The following is a 21,657-nucleotide window of genomic DNA, read 5'->3' as shown; positions in this document are numbered from 1 at the left end:
TTTTTTTTCTGAGGAAACTTCCTTTTGGGTTTGTACCTCTATGATGACACTGTTTTATAAACAATTTATTGAATCTGTTTTATCTTTCTGCATTGTAGCTTGTACATTAATCTGAGTTTGTCAAAGAGGAACAGGTTGAGTAGCCTTGTGAAGGTGGCAGGCAAGATCATTGGTTTTAACCAAACTGCTCCAATGGTAATTTACCATAATTATGTTTTAAAGAGAGCTCAGGGTATCCTATGCACCCTGGATCACCCATTGTACTCTATGTTTCAGCTGCTGCCATCAGGACGTTGTTTTAGAGTTTCTATTTGCAGAACAAATAGAATTAGAATTTCTTTTATAATGGCAGCGATTAGGTCATTAAATGAGTCCAGCGGGGAGGGAGATGCATTGTATGTTGTGTGGCTATATTTTGTTTATGTGTACATGGAGCTTTGCCTGTGTAACAGCACCTTGCTGCAATTTTAGTTTCCCTAAACAGGATATTAAAGTTGAGTCTGAGTATTTAAATAAATAAAAACAGACTTTTGGATGTCACTGTATAAAAAAGCATTTAACTGTAATCAGATTGTACCTTGAGCAGCTCTGAGAGGATGACCTCATACTGATTGTTGAGTTCTTTGAGGTGACTGAGCTGCTGTTCTTTGGCTGTTTTCATGTACCTCTCGATGTCCTGCAGCGCTGCTTCTGCACCTTCCTGTGTTTGACATCTGTCTACAGCCTGAGAGGCCCAGCAGATACACTCCGCTCTCACACCACTGGTTCACCTGCCAACACACAAACCGCAGAGACACAAAAATGCATCTCTTTGGCCTGACCCAGTTTAAAGCTAGAAAGTAGAGTGCCACAGGTTTTTAAATACTCAATCTACTAAACATCAAACAAATTAGTGAAATTATATTATACTACTATTATTATTCACTCACACACAGTGCTGTTACAGTTCACAGAAACATTTTTATATAATAATTATATATATTATAATATATATATATATATATATAATATATATATATATATATATATCTATATATATAATATATATATATATATATATATAATCTATACTGTATTATATATATACTGTATATATATATACTGTATATATATATATATCATATATATATATATATATATATAATTAGAGACTTAGAAAATAACTTAATAAATTAATTTAGCTAAAATAAATACTAGAAAAGTTGCTTATGTGAACAAATTATTTAAGAAAAAAAAATTCAACACAATCCCATGGGAATTCGTAACTTTTTGATTTAGTGGCTAATTCGAATGAATTTGTAAAATGTCATTCATACACTTTAGTACGATTTGCTTATCTCCCAATGACGGTTGGGTTTAGACGTGGGGTTGGGTGCCACGACTCATTTTTAAAATCGTACAGTTTCGAACAACTGAACTTGTTTGAATTAGTCCGAATAAGATCATGCTTAAAAAATTAGATATTGATGTGATTAAAAGAAAACTGAAATAAAAACGACTTGAATTAAATACAAACTATAGCTATAGATGTACAGATATATAGCTAAAGATCTTTTTTAAACTGTCAGTTTAGGCAAACAACAAAACAAAAAAAAAAAACGAATAAATAAAATTTAAATTTAAAAGCACAATAAATTACTAAGTTGTTATATATATACACAGTATTTATTTATACATGAAAAATCAACGTAGTAATTTATTATGCTTTTAAATTACTGGTATTTTTATTTATTTATTTATTTTTGTTTATTTATTTTGTTGTGCACTGTGTGCATATATTTATATAGTGCACAGCATATATAAGTACACCCCTCATAGATGTATCTTTTAAATTCCTATTTTTGATAGGAAGCTATACAATATTATTTGTTTGCATATACATTAGATTAGTCAGTACTGAAGAAAAATCTGGAGCTTATCTAACAAAATAGCTTACGATAACGGTTCTAAAAACTAGTACACCTAAATTTATATTATAGAAAAATATTAAATACAAATTTTAAAAAGAGGAAAAATCAAGAGAAGCAAAAAATGAAAAAGTAAATAAATAAAAATAGCTGCAATTTTGTAGGTTGTAATAATTTTTGCAATATTCAGCTTAAATCTTTCAATATCCTTGTTTCACTGTATTTGGCAGTGCACAAAGATTAAATTATTTTGGGAAGAGGTAAGAGTCATAAGTGAAAAAACTATTTCAAAACAAATCCTCCTCGAGCCAAAGCTTTTTTTGCTGGGCTTATATCTAGAGGACTCGAATTATAGTAGAAGCGAACAAGTATTTATAGACCTCAGCTTGCTTTATGCCAAACGATGTGTAGCTTTGCTATGGACAAAGATGCAAAGACCAGACGCTTCTCAATGGATAAGACAAATGTTGTCAAGTCTGCCATTAGAAAAAATAACTTGCATACTAAAATCTAAACAGCGTGTATTTGAAAACATATGGAGTCCTTTCATTAGTTATATCAAAGAAGTGGATATAACAGAGGAAGAAGTTGATGAATAATTTTTTGATGGACAATGCAGTTCCAGCTTTATAGTTCAGTATTGATACATTCTTCAATATATGTTTGCTGTACTTAGTACTCAGTATGATTATAATTGTCATGTTTGAATAGATTACCATTAACAACAAAAGAGGAGCAGTTTTACTTGTATTTATTTTTTGTTTGTTTGTTTGTTTGTTTGCTTTGTTTTTAATATAAATATGTATATATCCTTATTTTTTGTATAATTTATAAATGCAACAAGGTTATTGTTGGAAAAAATGTTTGAAAAATGTTGTATTTCAATGTGTACAAACTGAAAATGAAAAATAAAAATATTATGGAAAAAAAAAATCTTTCAATATAAAAATATGTTGGGTGACTAAAATATTACTTTAATAAATATATCTGTTTAATAAATCTGATTTATTTAAATGCACCAAAAATATTTTTCCTATATTCACTGAGAAATGAATACCAATATTTGTTTTCAAAACGGGGTGTACTCAATTATGCTGAGCACTGTACACACATAAAAAACCAACCCCATTTGTTCAGTTTTATCAGTTTGTTAAACAAATAAATTAACACATTTAAATATGTTATATATAAATATTTTATCTATACCCAAATATTATCTTTCCACCATTTTTAATATGTATTTGTCTTTTGAGATCCTGAATGTCATACTTCAAAACTCCTGTCACGTTTTAAAACAATCATCCCCCATTCATCACCAATCAAAAACTCAACATAAGTTGTCTGTCATCATTTGAATAGTTCAACAAACCTCATCGATTCGTTTGAGGATTTCAAGTGATTTGGTCAGAACGTCACGTTTCTTTTTGGCCTCATTGCTGAAGTCGTCACAGATCCGACGCAGTTCCACACACTTGGGGCGAATGGAGTCGATGGCGTAGTGATTACTCTGAATGAGCTGATCCCCATGCTGAGCGTGAAGCTGAGCTTTCTCCAAACACTCCTGTAAACATCAGTAAACACTTCACTAGTATTTACACTGAAACTTGAATATTATTAATACTTTAGGGTCATAACACTCAGAATGTTTACATGGACAACAATATTCTGATAAACATGCTATAAACATAATAATATATACAACAAATATTTTTTTAACTCTTAAACTTTTAGGCTTTGATCCATAATGTGCCATTTTCACTGAACAAAGGGAGAATGTCAATCAAAGCATTTCTGCAGACTGTTTTTATAAAGTGTGATAATAAAAATTAGAGTTAGTTATTTTTTTATAATTAGAGGCTGCATATATTCACACACTGTTGGCACACAACTGTGTTTAAACCCCTTGTAAAAGTGATTTTTGCATAATAGGTCCCCTTTAAAAGAAAAGTCGGATTAAGAAATTATCATGTAAACAGAGATTTTTATTATTTTTTTGTTATTATTATTAATTAACTAAAGTTATGCTCAAATTTAATAAATATATGGATTTTTAAAACTATTATCAGTGTGCCTTAAGCAGTCCCTTCAGGATTTTACAAAAAAAGTCTGATTATTAACTGAAATGATTGATTTTGTGGTGAGTTTTTGCACATTTTGCAGCATTTCTTTTTCTTTATCTTAAATCATAAATTTTTTATGATGTTGCATTGACTGTTGTAATATATCATGCAAATACTGAGAGAACCACAATGAAACTAAGGGTAACCCCTAAAACCTGCTGTATCATATTTGAAAATGACACCATTTGTTTGAATATAAACGTCACCCGTGTAGTTTGACAGCTATGTGAACACGTTGATGGAAAGATGCAGCGTGTGCACGCTTATGAGTGTGTGCACGTGTGCTTGTGTGTCTGCGTGTCTGAGAGAGATAGAGAGATAGAGTGATAGAGACAAAAAGAAGGCTATGCTTATGACGACAGAAGCATGTGTACAAATCCAACATATAAAAGTCAAGGGACTGATACAACTCATGTGGCCATGTCGAACAGGCTTTGAATGCACGTTGTGATAACATCACTTGACGCAGATCATACGCCGGATGAAAAATGTCTATTCACAACTCGAAGCTTTGCACACCCCATACAGAAGTCACAAAGATTGGAAAATACAGTATGAGTAATGAACATTTCCATGAATTTAAATGTGTCGAAAACATATTTAAATATTTGATTTTGGCCACTTTTTCACACACACACACACACACACACACATATATATATATATATATATATATATATTTTTTTTTTTTTTTTTTTTTTTTTTTTTTTTTTTTTTTTTTTTTTGGTTTTTGCTTCTGGTGCCCATTAATATATGTCACATTTTAAGTCATGTATGATATTTTATCGGCTTAAATGACATAAAACATATATAGTCATAGAAATTTATTGTTGTTAAATTTATAGTCAAAGAAATATATAGTTACATATATGTAAATACAATATATTTATACATGCAAGAAGATGCTAAAAGTTTTAATTAGGAATGATGTAATTATATATATATATATATATATATATATATATATATATATATATATATATATATATATATATATATATATATATATAAATATATATATAGATATAATTACGCTAACCTGCCTAGTTAGCCTAATTAACCTAGTTAACCCTTAAAATGTCACTTTAGGCAGTATAGAAGTGTCTTGAAAAATATCTAGTCAAATATTATTTACTGTCATCATGGCAAAGATAAAATAAATCAGTTATTAAAACTATTATGTTTAGAAATGTGTTGAAAAAATCTTCTCTCCGTTAAACAGAAATTGGGGAAAAAAGTAAAGAGGGGGGGCTATTAATTCAGACTTCCCTTGTGTATCACTCCGCCCACATAGAGTGACAGCAGATCAATAAATTCACTACAGTTTGACAAATATTGCTGCTGTTGGACAGCATAATGTACTTTTTAGGCTTTTTTTAGGTGAGAATATAGTTGTTTAGTGGTAGCATTTACAGCGAAGGAATGACATCCGATCCGGTACAGAGTTTGTTGTTGTATTAGAGAGAAGTTATATTGATTACATATTATATATATTATTTACATAATGCTTTCAGCGTATTATAACAGCTTGTCACCCTGTGATAAGCACAGTGATTCGGCAAAATTAAGTGAGCGGCGTTCGTCTTGCGAGTTCCATTTGCGATAGCACCCTCCTATTGGATACTGGATACGACAAAATGGCCAAGCATCCAGCCCAAAATATACAACTATCTCACTGAAACTCCAAGTGTTTTTACAAGAGAGAAGTTAAAGACCTACAAGTCTTTGGATGCCAATAATTTAGTTCTGTGTGGTCATGTGCAAGAAATAATGTTCCATGATTACCAGATTCAAAACTATGTATCGCTAAAAACCGAGGTTCTGCCTAACCAAAGACAAGGAGGACAGAACTGTACAAGGCCTGGGTAATCATCAACAAGCAAAACAACGGCATTCTGACAGCGAACTGCACCTGTACGGTAGAGTATGTCAACGTACATGTTTACATTTCATTCTTAGCAATCAGAGTGCACAGTTTAATTCACCATACTTAACTGTTTTTGCTGTTTTTGCAATCAAAAACAAGTAATGTGTATGATTCAGTATAGCGTGAACTTACCTGATATGAAATGAGAACTGCAGAGTCGAGCATTTTTAATTAGGCCCTCGCTCCATTCAGCTCTTATGATGGCTGTTAGCCAAAGACGTCTGCAGTCAGCATTAAAGCAGTGTGGTGTACGGTAAAATTTAAGTTTTCTATTTTTGGACTTTCGAATTTGGCATCCTACCGCTCAACACGACATGTTTGCTATTGTCTTTTTTAATAAGGATAGTGGCTATTTTATTTATAATTTTGGAGATTCAGCACATCGGCGGCCATCAGTTTGTTGTAGTGCTGTATTTATACCACAGTAATCTGTAAGTGTTTGCTTTGCTTTGTTTTTTTCGGTGGTTAATTATTGTGATCTCCCAATTGCAAGAGAAATACTGGGAAATCTCTCTAGACTGATGGCATTTCATGCTGTTCAGCCTTATAATCTTGATATGTGAGAAAAATCCCCTGTTTTATCATCACTTTAGATATTATGCAGGAGAATCATTCAAATACTAGCTCTAAAGTGACGTTGGAACAGTTTCTGCTGTTCAGACGTCAGCTGCAGATATGATTGAATGGCGGAAAAAGTAGTTCCTCGTACCAAAGGATTTTTGAGACTCTACGAGTTTGATTTTTTTTATACACACAATTATGCCGTCAAATTGTTGTATAAACACAATATCACACGCGTAGCAATGCGATATGTCTGTATATCATCACTGGTGGGGCACTAAAGCAGTCGGCCGGTGGCCTCAAATCAACGCACACCTCCCACCAGCGCTGATATTGCACTGCTACTCGTGTGATATTGCTCATAAATATACTCAACAATGTTTCACATATGTGAATATATTGCACTATCGTATGGGACCGATTGAGATCATTGCATCTGTGAATACTTTTTTTTTTGCTTTTGAATTTAAGTCTATGCAAATGTCACTCTGTGGCGTGCCGTTGAATTTGAACAGTGTCCTGACTGCCCAAAACATGCAGGAAATCTGCAACAACTGAACAAATTTGTAAGCTCCACAAAATTTTGCAACATTTTCTTGATTTAGCTTTAAATTCAGCGGTCGTAAAAATCCTGGAGATGATTATTGACACATACAAACTTTTATGACACTATTCATGTCGTGTAAGGACTTTTTACAGAACTTTTGCAAACTCATTAACACTAGACAGTAGTTAACAGTATAACAGCAAAAAAAAGTTGAGCTTTGAGTTGAATTTGTATCCTGTTTTCTCACATAGTACGGCAATATATTAACTGCACTTAAAGTCCTCATAAATTAAAAATGTAAAAATTATGTAAAACAGGTACATGAAAGCAATATTCTATAAGAAACTCATGTGGACACTTCAATCATAATACCCTTTTATTCAGAGTAAATAATGAAATCCCTGATTTCCATGAAAATGTACACAGTAACCGTACTACTGTATATACAGTTGAAGTCAGAATTATTAGCCCCCTTGTTTATTTTAGTTTTTTAATATTTCTTAAATGATGTTTAACAGAGCAAGGACATTTTCACAGTATGTCTGATATTATTTTTTCTTCTTTAGAAAGTCTTATTTGTTTTATTTCAGCTAGAATAAAAGCAGTTTTTAATTTATTTAAAAAACATTTTAAGGTCAAAATTATTAGCCCCTTTAAGCTATATATTTTTTTCGATAGTCTACAGAACAAACAATACAATAACTTGCCTAATTACCATAACCTGCCTAGTTAACCTAATTAACCTAGTTAAACCTTTAAATGTCACTTTAAGCTGTATAGAAGTGTCTTGAAAAATACCTAGTAAAATATTATTTACTGTCATCATGGCAAAGATAAAATAAATCAGTTATTAGAAATGAGTTATTAAAACTATTATGTTTATAAATGTGTTGAAAAAATCTCCGTTAAACAGAAATTGGGGGAAAAAATAATGGGGGGGTAAATAATTCAGGGTTCTAATAATTCTGACCTTAACTGTAAGTGTATTTTGTTTGTTCTTGACATTCAGCTTTAGCTACACTGCATGTGTTTCATGCTGATAAAGGCCCAGAAAAGGTCAAGATGTCTTTCTAGATAAGCTGGTTGATTTAGTAGAGTCAAGCTAACTAAAATTCTTGAAGCAGACACCACAGCACGTACAAACATTCTGTGTTACAGACCAGCACGTCAAATGTACTGGTAACAAGTAATGCAGGTCTTTTCAGCAACATATGTTTGCGTTTGCATTCCTTGCAAAACCAGAACATTTGTCTTCTGTGATGCACTGTAAGTTAGTTTGCATATTAGGCTGAATTAAACATGTTAAACAAAAGAACAGTGTCCTTTGTTAAACAGAGAAACATTTCCTGTTTGTCTGGCTATATTGTATGAATGTAAACATATCCATGCAAAATAGATGATTATGAAAATATTTATTTACTGTTGGTGTAACTAAGGCTGCATGTGTAAGGCTGCGTTAAAAACAAGGGGACGTTACAGTATTGCGTTATTTAAAAGAACTGTTTTTTATTTTATTTGATGTATTTAATATATTTCTGTGATTATAAAAAAGAATTATGAGCATATTATCAGTTATTATTTTCAAATTATTATTGTCAAATAAATTAAGCCTAGGTATTAGTAGCAGAGATGGGAACTAACATTAATTCATTACTGTCCTTAAGTAGATTTTTCTGGTATCAGTACTTTACTCCATTATTTATTTTTTTGAAAACTTTTTACTTCTTACATTTCTACACAAATATCTGTACTTTCTACTCCTTACATTTTTAAACCACGGTCGTTACTTTCATTTTCATGTGTTTGGTGGCACGATCTATATCACGGGTGTCCAAACTTGGTCCTGGAGGGCCGGTGTCCTGCAGATTTTAGCTCCAACTTGCTTCAACACACCTGCAAGAATATTTCTAGAAAACCTAGTAAGACCTTAATAAGCTAGGCCAGCTGTGTCTGATTGGGGTTGGAACTAAACTTTGCAGGACACCGGCCCTCCAGGACCGTCTGGACATCCCTGATCTGTATTATTTCTTGTCATTGTGCAATTCGAGCGCCTTTTTGATGCTGTCAGCCTATTTTTGTCATTGCCTGTCAGCGTGCTGCAGTGCACGGCTTTTTCAACCAAGGCTATCACGTACCTTATGTAGACTAGTTTATGCAGATTACTATGCGAAATGCAGGGATGACTATGCAGATAAGACAGAGGGAGACGGCGAATTTAACATGACTGATGCTGCCCTGTTTACAGGGTAATAAGACAAGAGAGACACAAGAGAGACACATTCCAGTTCAAAAATATGCCATACAAATGCTTCAGGTTACAGACTTTTGTCCACTGCCGATATTACTGCATGGGATTTCTCTGGACTTTCAGTCTAATACCGCAAAAAAGCTTATTTTGTAAGGATTTGTACATTGTTACGTCCTGGGACGTATATTTTGGTGTGCACAATGTGCTTTAGTGTTTCTTTCTCTCTGTCTCTCTCTCTCTCCCTGCAGGTAACTGTGTCCACCTGGTAGCGATCATTGGATCTTTCTAGTGATTGGCTGTTTGGAGAGGAGAGAGAGTATTTAACCTGATCCACACTTCAAACCACTGTTGGTGGTGGCTAGATCGTGCAGTGGCTGAACTTTTCTCCACATACAGACCTTGTGTTTGTTAGAGCTTTCAAAATTTGATTTGACTTGACTTCAATATTTACAGTGTGGTGAAGCTATTTAAGTCAGTCTTCTACTTTCAGTGATCTTGTTGTTAACATCTAAGAATTCACCCAAAGAGAAGTGAGTCTGGTTGATTTGTTTGTTTGTTTGTTTTGAGGGTTAAGTAGGAAGGTGGGTGCCATTTTGTTTTGAATCAGTTTTCTCCTGTTTATGTTAGTAGAGGGAGTTAGTTTGTTTATGTATTTTTGTTTCTTTTTATTTCAGAGTAGCAAGAGTTCATATTAGGAGTTAGCTTGTTTTTGTTTGTTGTTTTGGCCTTGCCCCCTTCTGAATTAATACCCTGTTTTCTTTGTTATATTTTGATATGTAAATAAACTTCTCTTTTCTTGATATGACCTTGTTTAAGTCTCTAGAAATTCTGTTTGAGGAGAGGAGTAATCAATCTCTCTTTTTCCAGCCATTGCACATCACCCACCACCAATCATTCATTTTCTGTTACGGTCACATCCCTAGACCTAAAAAGGTCGTAACAACAATTAGTACTAAAACAATCAAATACTTTATAAAAACTTTTTGCATTGAAATTTATTTTCTTTATTTCCGATGAGCTCATATTTCCTAATACAGAATATGGGCTGTTTAACAGTTTTTTTTTTATTGATTTTTTATATTGACTATATGATTTTACATTCAAGCATATTGATCTTCAATTATTTTTTTAACAAATGTTTTACAGCAACAAAAGTAACTGGATATTTCATTAATAAAAATTAAATGCAAAAGATCCTGAATTTATTCCGTGAATAAAAGCTCATGCACATGTTTTGTAGGTTGTAGCCACGCCTGTGTATGTAGCTTTTAGCATAGAATAAATGTATTAAGAGAATTAATATTTATCTATTAAATAAAATATCAACAATACCCTGGAAAAAGCACTAAAATAATGGGTTTTGCATAACCAAAAAATAAATAAATAAAAGTTTGCAGTCAAATCCCTAAAGTATTTATTTTAGCAAAAGAAAATATATTTTCAATATATTCAATAAAATATATTCAAATATAAAAAATTTAAAAATCCATATATTTTGGACAGAATTCAGTGTAAAATGTAAGACATTTTTTATAAAGATAGACAGGCCTACGGAATTCATTTTAGTGTGTATGAACATGAAAGGCAGCTGTTGTTTTTGATCCAACAGCCGCAAAACTACATGATGAACGCTGTGAGTTTGCATCAAGATGATACATGGGGGAAATCAGATACTTACCTACCTAGTGAAACTAAAACATGTAGTAGTAATGGGTACTTTTTACTTAACTACATTTTTGAGGCCGTACTTCTTTACTTTTACTTGAGTACAAAAGTTTAGTCAGTACTTCAACTTTTACCAGAGTCGTTTTAAACATGAGTATCTGTACTTCTGCTTGAGTAAAGGATGTGTACTTTTGCCATCTCTGATCAGTAGAGATAATATTTTTTAAATCATCAGAATTACAGACAAACGCTACTGTTGTCAGATGTTGCAGTATTGCATTACTTAAAAGAACTCTTTTCTATTAATTTATTCCTGTGATTATAAAAAATGAGCTTATTACCAATTATTATTTTCAAGTTGTTATTATTATCAAATAAATGAAGCCTTGGTTTTGGTATTAATACATTTTTTAGATAATTAAAAAAAACATATTTATTCCAAACTTTTTTCCACTGGTAGTGTATAACAATGACATATATTTAATTCATTTAGTTATTGATTTAAAAAAATCTGAATATAAAAAACAAGAGTGTGATGAATTTGTCAAAAGATGAACAATTAAAATGTCATACATTTGATGTATTTCACAAATATTAATTCTTTCTGTCTGTCTTTGTAGTGAAACCAGCGATTGCTTCAACAGGCTCAACCACTTCAACTCAACGGTCTGCTTTGCATATCAGGCCTGCTTTTAGATTCAGAAGATTTTGACCTGAGCTTTGTCCTCCAAGGTTTTCAGTTCTCCCAAAAGCTGTTCCACACGAGCCACGCAGTCTCCGGTGTCCGACAGTCCCAGCAAGGCCTCTGTCAGGCCGTCCAGAGAAACTTTCACCTGATTCAACGCACAAAACAGAACAATTTCAGCTTGTTTTTTTGGACATCCACATTACTAGTATCACAGAGACTCAGACTGTACCTCTCTGAAGTCCTGCTCAAAGTGTCGTAACTGTAGGCACTGCTCTAATTTGAGGTGATGTCTTGACCAGAACTGTTCAAACGCATTCTCTGTCTCATCAAGCTGCGCTAACAACCTGAGACAGACAAACAAACAAACAAACAAACATGTTTATCCTGAGTGTGTACTGGTTTTGATGGTTTATAAAGATGAAAATTTGTATAATGATATGAGTTTGAACTAGTTGTACTTTATTAAGGAGGTTTACGAGGACATGCCATGTGTCCTCATAATTCAAAACACTTAAATTGTATCTAACAGGGTCTTTTCATCTTCACAATTTGGGCTTAGGAGTGGCTGTTATTTTATTTTTATTGGTAAATTAATTGGTCAGAGCCAAACGGAAGTTAAATGTGCTTTATAAATACACTTAATTACTTGGTGGCGGTGAGGGGGATAGAATACACTCCTTTTATGCAGCTCGCACTTTTTTATAACCCTTCTATGTTTCTGTTTGTGCAGATAGCTCTCTTTAATGTTTATACTTTATATGTTTTAAACAGCCATATACTCTCTATCGAAAGTCTTTAAATATTTGTTTTTATTTTCTATTGCATAACTTTTATTTCTCCAAAGTTTAGATTATTATTATGCTATTGTTGTTATTATTTTTAGATCATGAGTGGTTGTGTAAGCATTTCACTGAATATCACTTATCATACTGTGTCATGACTCTGTATGTGACAAATAAAAATAGAATTTGAAGGTAGGGCCATATAATAAGCAGTTTTTCTACTGTTTGCAGGGTTGTCGTTGTTTCATGGACACCAGATTCAAGAACTTTTTTAAATCACTAATAATTTGAAATCAAACGCCTTTGTAGTTCACACCTCCAGCATATGTACTGCCATGAAAGTCCTTCCTGTACTTAACGTTTCACTTACACTTAATATTTACATTAAAATAATCAATGATGAGTAAAATAAGTTAAAATATAGTTAAAATAAGTTAAAAAATAAGTAATGATGGTGTTTCCAATGTGTCCTTTTCAAAAATCTATAGAGAAAGTGAGAGAGAGAGAGAGAGAGAGAGAGAGAGAGAGAGAGAGAGAGAGAGAGAGAGAGTGAGAGATAGAAAGGAAGAGAGCGTGTCTGTGCCAGGCAAGCTTGCATGAGAGATTTTACAGAAGTTGATATGACTTTAGAGCTTTAGATAAAATCAACAGCACTGTAACATGAACTGAACATGCCTTAAGTTTCTTTTCACACCAAGGATGATTACTGTCAAGTTGTAGTTTTAAAAAAAAAAATTACAATTTTAAAGTTGTGAAGTGTTCACACCACAGCTGCGACAATAATGTTGCAGATAAAAGATAAAGTCAGTTTTCACACAACTATTTATTTTCTCCAGCTGATGAATGATAAAAAAACAGAAGCTATTGTGGTTTAAAGGGTTAGTTGACACAAAAAAAAATGTTAACACTAGAACTACAGAGGCAGTCAATTTGACCATTTTTTAATTTTGCAATTTAACTACAGCACCCTGACTTTTCATAAATGTGTATATATTTCATTCAAACAGAGTTATTTTATTAAAGTTACAAAACACGAAAGTGTTTCAATATTAAAGGCCATAATTGTCTGTTTTCTGTACCTTTGTCTAGAAACTTCCTGCAAGCAATAACATAACTTCTGATAGCAAAAACAAAACTGTATTTCAGACATTTCTTTCTTTTACTGCAGTGAATAAAACACTCTCTGATGTTTAATAACTTGAACACAATTGTAGGCAATATTGCAAAATATATATTTCTAGGTTAATGACTTCATAAAATGACTAATAAGATGTTGTAAAATCTCAACATAAGAATTAAATGTAAATATGACATGACCAAAACAAATCTATTTAGTGATATGAATAGTCAGAATGACTGCAGTCTAATTCTGGTTATTTCCAGTGTTGGTTTCTCACCCAAAGAGCATTCAAGATGTAGGTGGTTGTTTTTCTACAGAACATTTATATCTGAAATCACGGCCCTTGTTTATTAATAAAGTATAAGTGCTGCTATGGGGAACTAAGCCAAAAAACAGTTACAGGCAATACAAAATGATAACCTGTGTCTTCTGATGATATAGTGAAAGTGAAATTTCAAGCTCCCTGTGTCACAACAGTTTTACCTTTCATCGTGCATTTACATGGGGCTTCAGCGTCAACGCTTGTCCGAGGGCGTGTCTGAAGTTGGGCTGACGTGATCGTCATAGCAGCGTCAGCCAATAAAATATTTGTCCGTAATCAGCTACTGTCTGAGCTGAGGTATTTGCATAAAGCGATCTGATTTGCTGACGCTTTCCTTGGACTTGAAAAGTTGAGAATTTCCCATTTTCTACAGTGAGCAACGCCACTGAAGTGGTGCAGATGGATTTATCAGCACATATATAATGCGCCAAATGATTGTGTTTTCATAGTTTGTTAATGGTTCATTTTTTATTGCTAAATTGAGTGTCAGATTATTTTAAAAACTAGTTAATTAAAATAGTTGGTGGTTTTTAAAGATTATGAGTTAGTAAATGGTTAATAAACTATTCAAATTAACAGTTTTAATTCTTATTATTCAGCCATATAGTAATAGTTAATTTGTATGTTAATAAATGCTTTATTTATTCAACTTCATCCAGTTTTCTGACCTAATCTAAAGTGAGGATTATTTATGCGTTTTAAAAATGACAATTAAAGGCTCAGTTATATTCTTAACAGGAAAAAAAAAAGAAAATAAAGACTTTATTCATTTTAATTTATTTGAAGATACACAAATGAAACTGTATCAAATGAAAAATAAATGTTTGCAACCTTATTCAAAATAAAATTACTGTACAATGAAGACATCGCTAAATAACTTTGAAATGTTTTATCTTGATATATTGTGAAATTATAATATCGTTGTTGTTTTATCCAATATTTACAGTAATTTTACAGTAGTTTTATTTTTACATAGGATTGCAAATATTATTGTTCATTTGATACTGAGCCTTTAATTGTCATTTATAAGGGATTTACGAAGCATAAATAGTCCTCACTTTAGATTAGGTCACAAAACTGCATGAAGTTGAGTTAATAACGCATTTATTAACATACATAGTAGTCATTACTATACGCCTGAATAATAAGATATAGAAACGTTAATTTCAATAGTTTATTAATCATTTACTTATTCTGAATGATCTTAAAAACCATCGACTACTTTTAAATACAAATGGTTTGTAATTAATGCAATACTTAATTTAGTACTAATGAAAAATAAATCACTCACAAATTATGAAAGTACAATCATTTGTGCTTATAAGTCAAGAATACAGCATTTGTAACTGCAGTTATAAACTGCTTACTAACATTAATTAATGTAGATTTAATGTTTAACAAATAATGAATTCACTAAATGCTAATGCTTAATAAATGATTCATAGTGTGTAGATATTATAAAGTAATACCTAAAAGCCTTTGTGATCTGATATGTGATGAGAAAATAGAGAAAGGTTCAGCAAAAGGTGGATTCAAATGAGTCAATCTCATCCACGTTTTCCCCCATGTTAACTGCCTTAGCCCTTTATCAGATGAGGTAATATATATGGTAACTTCATTGACAATACTGACAATACAATACATTTTTTAAGTCATAAAAGTCTTGTAATAGCCCCCAGTAACACTCAAGAGTTTTTCAGATGAGTATTTCAACGAGATTTCAAGACACTCCCCCACTGGCTAATGTTCACCCATCTAGGGCATTGTAAAGTAATGCCCAGCTGCAAAACATAGCGCAAACTAAAATGCTTGTTGTATTACCTGCTGTATTTTGACCATGTGAATACTATGGGTAAACAATGTATATGCACTTGCACAGCATGCAAAAAGTATACTTAAAATGGTATAAAATGTGTTTGCAAAACTGTTGTAAATTTCTTGTGCATTAATCCAGCATTTAATAATAAGTTCTGAATGACTTTGAGAAACTGAAGCAGCGTAATGAAAAAATTTAAATTAATTTAAATTAATTACTTAAATCACAATAATAGTTTAAAACATTGTATATATATTTGTCTAAATAATTGCAGCCTTAGTTAACTCTTTCCAAACTTTTGACAGGTTCAACTACGGTAAAATAAATAAAATTATAAAATAAATAACAGGTATAACATGTGTCACGTTCTGAATAAAGCAGCATCAGATCACGGTGGTCCCGTGAGGTTAAATGGGTCATAATTCCAACTAATGTATGTCTCCCATGTATTTGTGAAGATTCCGCAGTCTTTTTCTGACCACAGTTTACATGTCGCACGAGTCTTACGTGGACGATTGTAATAACAAAGCCTCATGGGCGTGGTCACATTAAAAATAATGAACTCAGACTAGACATTGTGTTAGTTTCATACTGATTACTTTAAAAAACAATATTTGTTTTCAACATGCACCACTTTAAAAGTAGACGCTTCAAGCTTTCAATAGATATATGTTTCATGTCTGTGTGTTTTGTTTTCACGGAGTTTCAGTGCATTTTAGTGACCCGTTTCTAAAAACAGTTTGCGTAAAGACAAAAGAATGAATGCCTACACTGTTTATTTTCCTTATTTTGCAAAAGCACACCCTTTTGTTGTTATTGTGAGTGTACACAAAAAGTAGACACCAAACAGATTCTGCGTATACGCGTTTGCCGACCCCTGAGGGTTAAGTTGTTAGTGTAGAGTATGTAGGAAATCGTTGATGTTGAAGATCTTTTGTTTACTAGATTAGAGGGGATTATTTTTTAATAATATTAAGACTATTTTAGTTTTGATTGGTGCTTTTCTTTAGTGCCAGCTATAGCCAGTCTTTCTTAAAATTTTGTTGTTTATTGTTTCTAAAATTGTAAATAACTAACTCACTGTTTCACCATCACCACTTGTAAATAAATCACTATTATTGTACTTGTCCACAAGTTATTGTTGTCCGTCCCTTCTTTGGAGCACAATTTTCCTTTGAGTTTCTGTTTTAACTAAATCGTCAGTCCAAGTGTGCAACCCCACTCCCCTAAATTACCCAGGGGTTGTAACAGTAATTAATAACATAACTTGTTTTTGGGGGGTGAACTAACCCATTAACGTTCCTCAATTGTGAATGATTCGGTTTTAAAACAAAATCCTCATAATCTTCGATCAGAATGTGACTTCTTTTGTGACTTGTTTTAACTGACCAAGATTTGCATACCTGATAGTTAAAAGTGGACATTTTGTTTTAGTCTACAAGATGCAAATGTCACAAAGCAGCTCTGAAATGTGTTACAGATAATTCTGTTTTAACTAAAATCATTAGCATAGTAGCAAATGGGATACACACCTCTCAACGGTTGTTTGGTTCTCAACCTCATCTGGGTTCAAAATGTGGCTCTCGGCTTTAGTGGCCTGGTCTTTAATGCAGGACAACAGAGTATTCCCTTGTTTTACAGCCAATTTTAGCTCATCCTGTTAAGAAGAACAAAAAAAAAAAAAAAACATGGCATATGAATACAGTATGAATTTGTATAAATGCAAAGCATAGGCATGAAAGTGAATCAAGATAAGAACAGTTTTCCGTGGCTCCACTGTGTGGGAAAATGAAAAGGTTGCTGAACAGGTAAAAGATAACTAACCGACTGAACTGACATAGGCAATTCAATGAAGGGCAAAATTATAATAACAGATTAAACAAATCAGTTGACAACATTAGACTTTGGTTTCTAAAACGTGATGCTCTACCTTGAGCTTATCGTGTTTTTCAGTGTGTGTGATGAGCAAATCTTTGGTGCACTGCACATCATTGGGAAGTTCAGTTTCTGCCAGATCTGTTCCGAACTGCTGCAGCATCTGTGCTGTGCTCTTCACTGTCAGCGCAAAGTTCTCAATGGCCTAGAGAAAAACAGTTTTACACACGTCAATACATCATATAATAAATAGGGGTACATTGGTCCAAAATAAAAACAAGAAATTAGACAATTCATACACTGTAAAAAAAAAAATGCTGGGTTCCAAACAATTCCTTCATGTTGTCCAAACACAAATCGATTAAGTTAACTGAATCTTTTTTTTTTTTACAAATTTAAGTAGATTGAACATAAAACAACAAAGCGGTCTCAAAAAAATGTAACAAATGTGTTGTTTCAACTCTCTATGTAGTTTGAAGAAGCAGCAAAATTAAGTATTTGAGTGTACAAAAAAAAGAAAAAGAAATACAGCATAGATTTAGGGATGCAACGATTAGCCGATTTCACTATTAACCGGACTTTAATTCATCATGGTTAATTAATCATAAAGGCTTTTCAACAGTGCATTTCTGCACAGAGCAAAACGGCTGCAACTAAACAAAGTTATTCCAACTGTGCGCTACTTTACAGTTCCAAGCTTGTACACAGAGGCTAATGCCCACGCACACTGGATTAACTACGCCTGGGGCTGTTAACTAAGGTCTTTTCACATGTTGCGTCTTTTGCATATGCAAGTTCGTTATTTCTTTTCTTGTGCGCATATGACGTACAGTACATGCAAAACAACACACTCATACTTTCCAGGCACACCTAGTTGAAAGAATGGCGTACCGCACCACAAGTCACGTTACAAGAACTGACCGGTCAGCTTCATACTTTGTATGGAATATACACATTTCTACCCCAAAAAGAAAAACAAAATAAAAATACCAAACAAGTTGATAATATAGTTGATCAAAAGTGTCTTTCAGACAGAGGTTCAGCAGGCTTTGACTTCATTTGTTCTCTTTAAAAGGGAAATACTTCCCTTTTATGCTTTTTAATGCTTAGATTTACACTAGACAAGTACATTTTTAAAATTTATTATAATTTATGTATTTATTTATTGTTCTGTCACTTATTTTCAGCGTAAAAGTATTACTTGTTTAAATGGCAAAATATTTTTTCACTTATTTTTGTCCAAAGAAAAATGGACTATTGTTTGCTTTTAATATTAATTTGTACTATATTAATTCGTTTTTTTATGTGATTTTCTAAACTAGTAGTGTTTTGAAATTAATGAATGCATGATAATCGTCATAACCTTGCAACCTATGCAACTATTGCTTTATAGACTATAATCGCACAATCAAAATCTATAATCGTTGCATCCCTACATAATAATATTGTTATATTATCAAAACAAGATACTAGTCATATAAATGGTGGTGACTTTATGCACAAAAAAGTTTTTGTTTTTATTTACTTTGGATTTATGAGATTTACATGAGGTTTGGAATAATGAATTTAAAATAAGCCTATTTGCAGTGTGTGTTCATGTGTGTGTCAAACTGACTTTTATATGTTTTGATTTATATTATTATATTTATAAGGAAATATTTAAAAAGTATCCCTAAACATTTGATTAGATTGTTGTAGGTGTAGCACTGTAAATAAAATCTTAAAATAAAAAATGGGTGACGAAACAATTGTCATCACAAGGCAGAGAGTTTCAGAGTAAAGCAACAAAAACAAATTAATTCTCAAAACTTAATTTTTAAGTAAACATTTAAACTAATTCTTATACACAAACGCACACACCTATTACCCCATGGTCATAAAATCATGACAATGTTTATTTATAATACTAATCAAAAAATAAAAAATAAAAAACAAATATATAATAAAGAAGATTTAGCATTTTTAGCCAGTATGAAATATGTAATTTAGTGGTACTTTCAGTAATTTAATGATTTACTCATTTACTGTACAATGTAACAGTAACTTGTTCATAGCTTGTTGTTCGTTAGTGTATTTATCATTTAATTACACTTACTAGATGCATTTTGGGTACTTGATATTTGCTCCGACAACTTTTGATGTTACTTTTATTTATATTTTCAGTAGTTTGAAACATGAAGAATATTGTCTGGGTTGGTAAGTTACAGTACTCGTACAATACTTTCTGTTATTTGAAGGATTTATTTCTTTATATTTATATTAATGATGTAATTATTTATAGATTAAATTAAAAATCTCTCTAAAAATGTAATTTTTATAACACTGAAACGTGAGGTTTTGAGGTGTTGTTTATTGAAAAAAATTAATAAATCAAATCTCACTGTGCGATGATGAATCCATTGACTGTGGCAATAGTCCAGGGTTCCCCCGAGGTCACAGGTCAACTGGCCTTTATCAATGTAGCCATGCAAGTCAGACAGGGAATTTAGCATAACAATCTAGAAGGAAAGAAAGAATAACAAAAATAAGTATTATGCCTTAATATCCTATATTTTTATCCCTCCATATGTTATTTTGATTTAACTTTAAAACCAAAGTGTATTTTTCAGAAACATCACTTTCATAACATGGGATAAAATAGGCATGCAAACATTTTACAAGACATGTATGATGAAAAACATGTATAAGGACAATTGTAAGAACATTCCAGCTTTAAACAAAGCACTGTTCGTTTGTGGTTGGTTTGACTCATCCTTTGTTGTTTAAACAACTTAAAAAAAAAAAAGCAAAGATGAAGGTTACTTTGAGGCGTTTAAAATGGAAGTAAATGGGTTCAATGTGTATTATGCATAAGCTGTAAAATGTACATTTTAGATGTTAGGGTCTATTCAAACCAAGAATATGTTTTTAACAGGACACTTAATCAAAAAAATGTACATTTACTCAAGATTTACTCCAACTCTAGCCTTAAGTGATTTCAAACTTGTAGGATTCTTTTGTTTTATTTTGTTTGTTTTCATTTGAAAATATGTAGGTATTTGAATAGATTATTAAAACATTCTTCTGGCACGGTGGCTCAGTGGTTAGCACTGTCGCTTCACAGCAAGAAGATCACTAGTTTGAGTCCCAGCTGTTTGGAGTTTGCAGTTTTTCTCACAATCCAAACTGTAAGTGAACTGAATAAACTAAATTGGCCATAGTGTGTGATGAATGCGAGAGTGTGTATGGGTGTTTCCCTCCTGGCTTATGGAGACACAACACATAACATTTCAATATAAACATTACATTTCACAAAAGTATTTATAAGACTGATGTGGTATAAGTTACGCGATAGCTTGTTGTGTCTGTACTTTTTCATTTAACAGTTATGACTGACAAAAATGTGACCCTGGACCACAATACCAGTCAGTTTTTTTATTCATTATCCGCTGTAAAACATACGCTGGGACAGTTGGAGGTTTATTCCGCTGAGGTGACCTCTGATGAATAAGGGACTAAGCCGAAGGAAAAATAAATGAATGAATGAATGAACATTCTTCTTTAAATGAAGAAATCCATAGGGTACCTCAAGTAATATAACTGTAATTTGTAATTATTGATTATAGTCATACCCACGCAGTTAGATTTTTTCCAACAGTGCATGTGTTGCATGATCAGCTCACACATGTGCTTTGAATAATTTTTACATTATTTGGTGTGTCTACAAAATGTCAGCACTGAACCAGAAAAAAAGAAAATGTAGAGACAGAACAACAACAGCACTACTGAAAACAGCAATAATAACAAAACATAATATGACAAGTTGATGCTTGTGTGTCAGGAAAATAATGGGTATCAAGTTACTGTATTTTACACAAGTACATAGCCATGTATGACCCTGGACGACAAAACCTATTTTGCTTTTTGGTATATTTTGACAATAGCCAAAACTACATTGTATAGGTCTAAATTATAGACTATTCTATCATGCTAAAAATCAATAGAATGTTAAGTACAGATTGTGTTCCTTGAAGATATTTTGTACATTTTCCACTGTAACTATTTCAAAACTTAATTGTTGATTAGTAATGTGCACTTTC

At 32.3% G+C, this 21,657-nt stretch overlaps 1 protein-coding gene across 1 annotated transcript in view; it reads right to left on the bottom strand.

Moving 5' to 3' along the window:
* Window positions 1–21,657, bottom strand: part of mcf2l2 (MCF.2 cell line derived transforming sequence-like 2) — a 230,484-nt gene that overhangs the window by 117,534 nt on the left and 91,293 nt on the right. Inside the window, 8 exon segments of the mRNA XM_056468129.1 lie at window positions 578–733; window positions 735–770; window positions 3,277–3,468; window positions 11,689–11,808; window positions 11,893–12,007; window positions 17,236–17,360; window positions 17,634–17,783; window positions 19,960–20,076. Coding sequence (XP_056324104.1) covers window positions 578–733; window positions 735–770; window positions 3,277–3,468; window positions 11,689–11,808; window positions 11,893–12,007; window positions 17,236–17,360; window positions 17,634–17,783; window positions 19,960–20,076 — 1,011 coding nt within the window.

This window comes from Danio aesculapii, chromosome 11 (genome assembly GCF_903798145.1).
Source record: "Danio aesculapii chromosome 11, fDanAes4.1, whole genome shotgun sequence".
Taxonomy (NCBI): Eukaryota; Metazoa; Chordata; class Actinopteri; order Cypriniformes; family Danionidae; genus Danio; species Danio aesculapii.
Note: the sequence above shows the minus strand (reverse complement) of the source record. Positions and strands in the feature narration are given on the sequence as shown.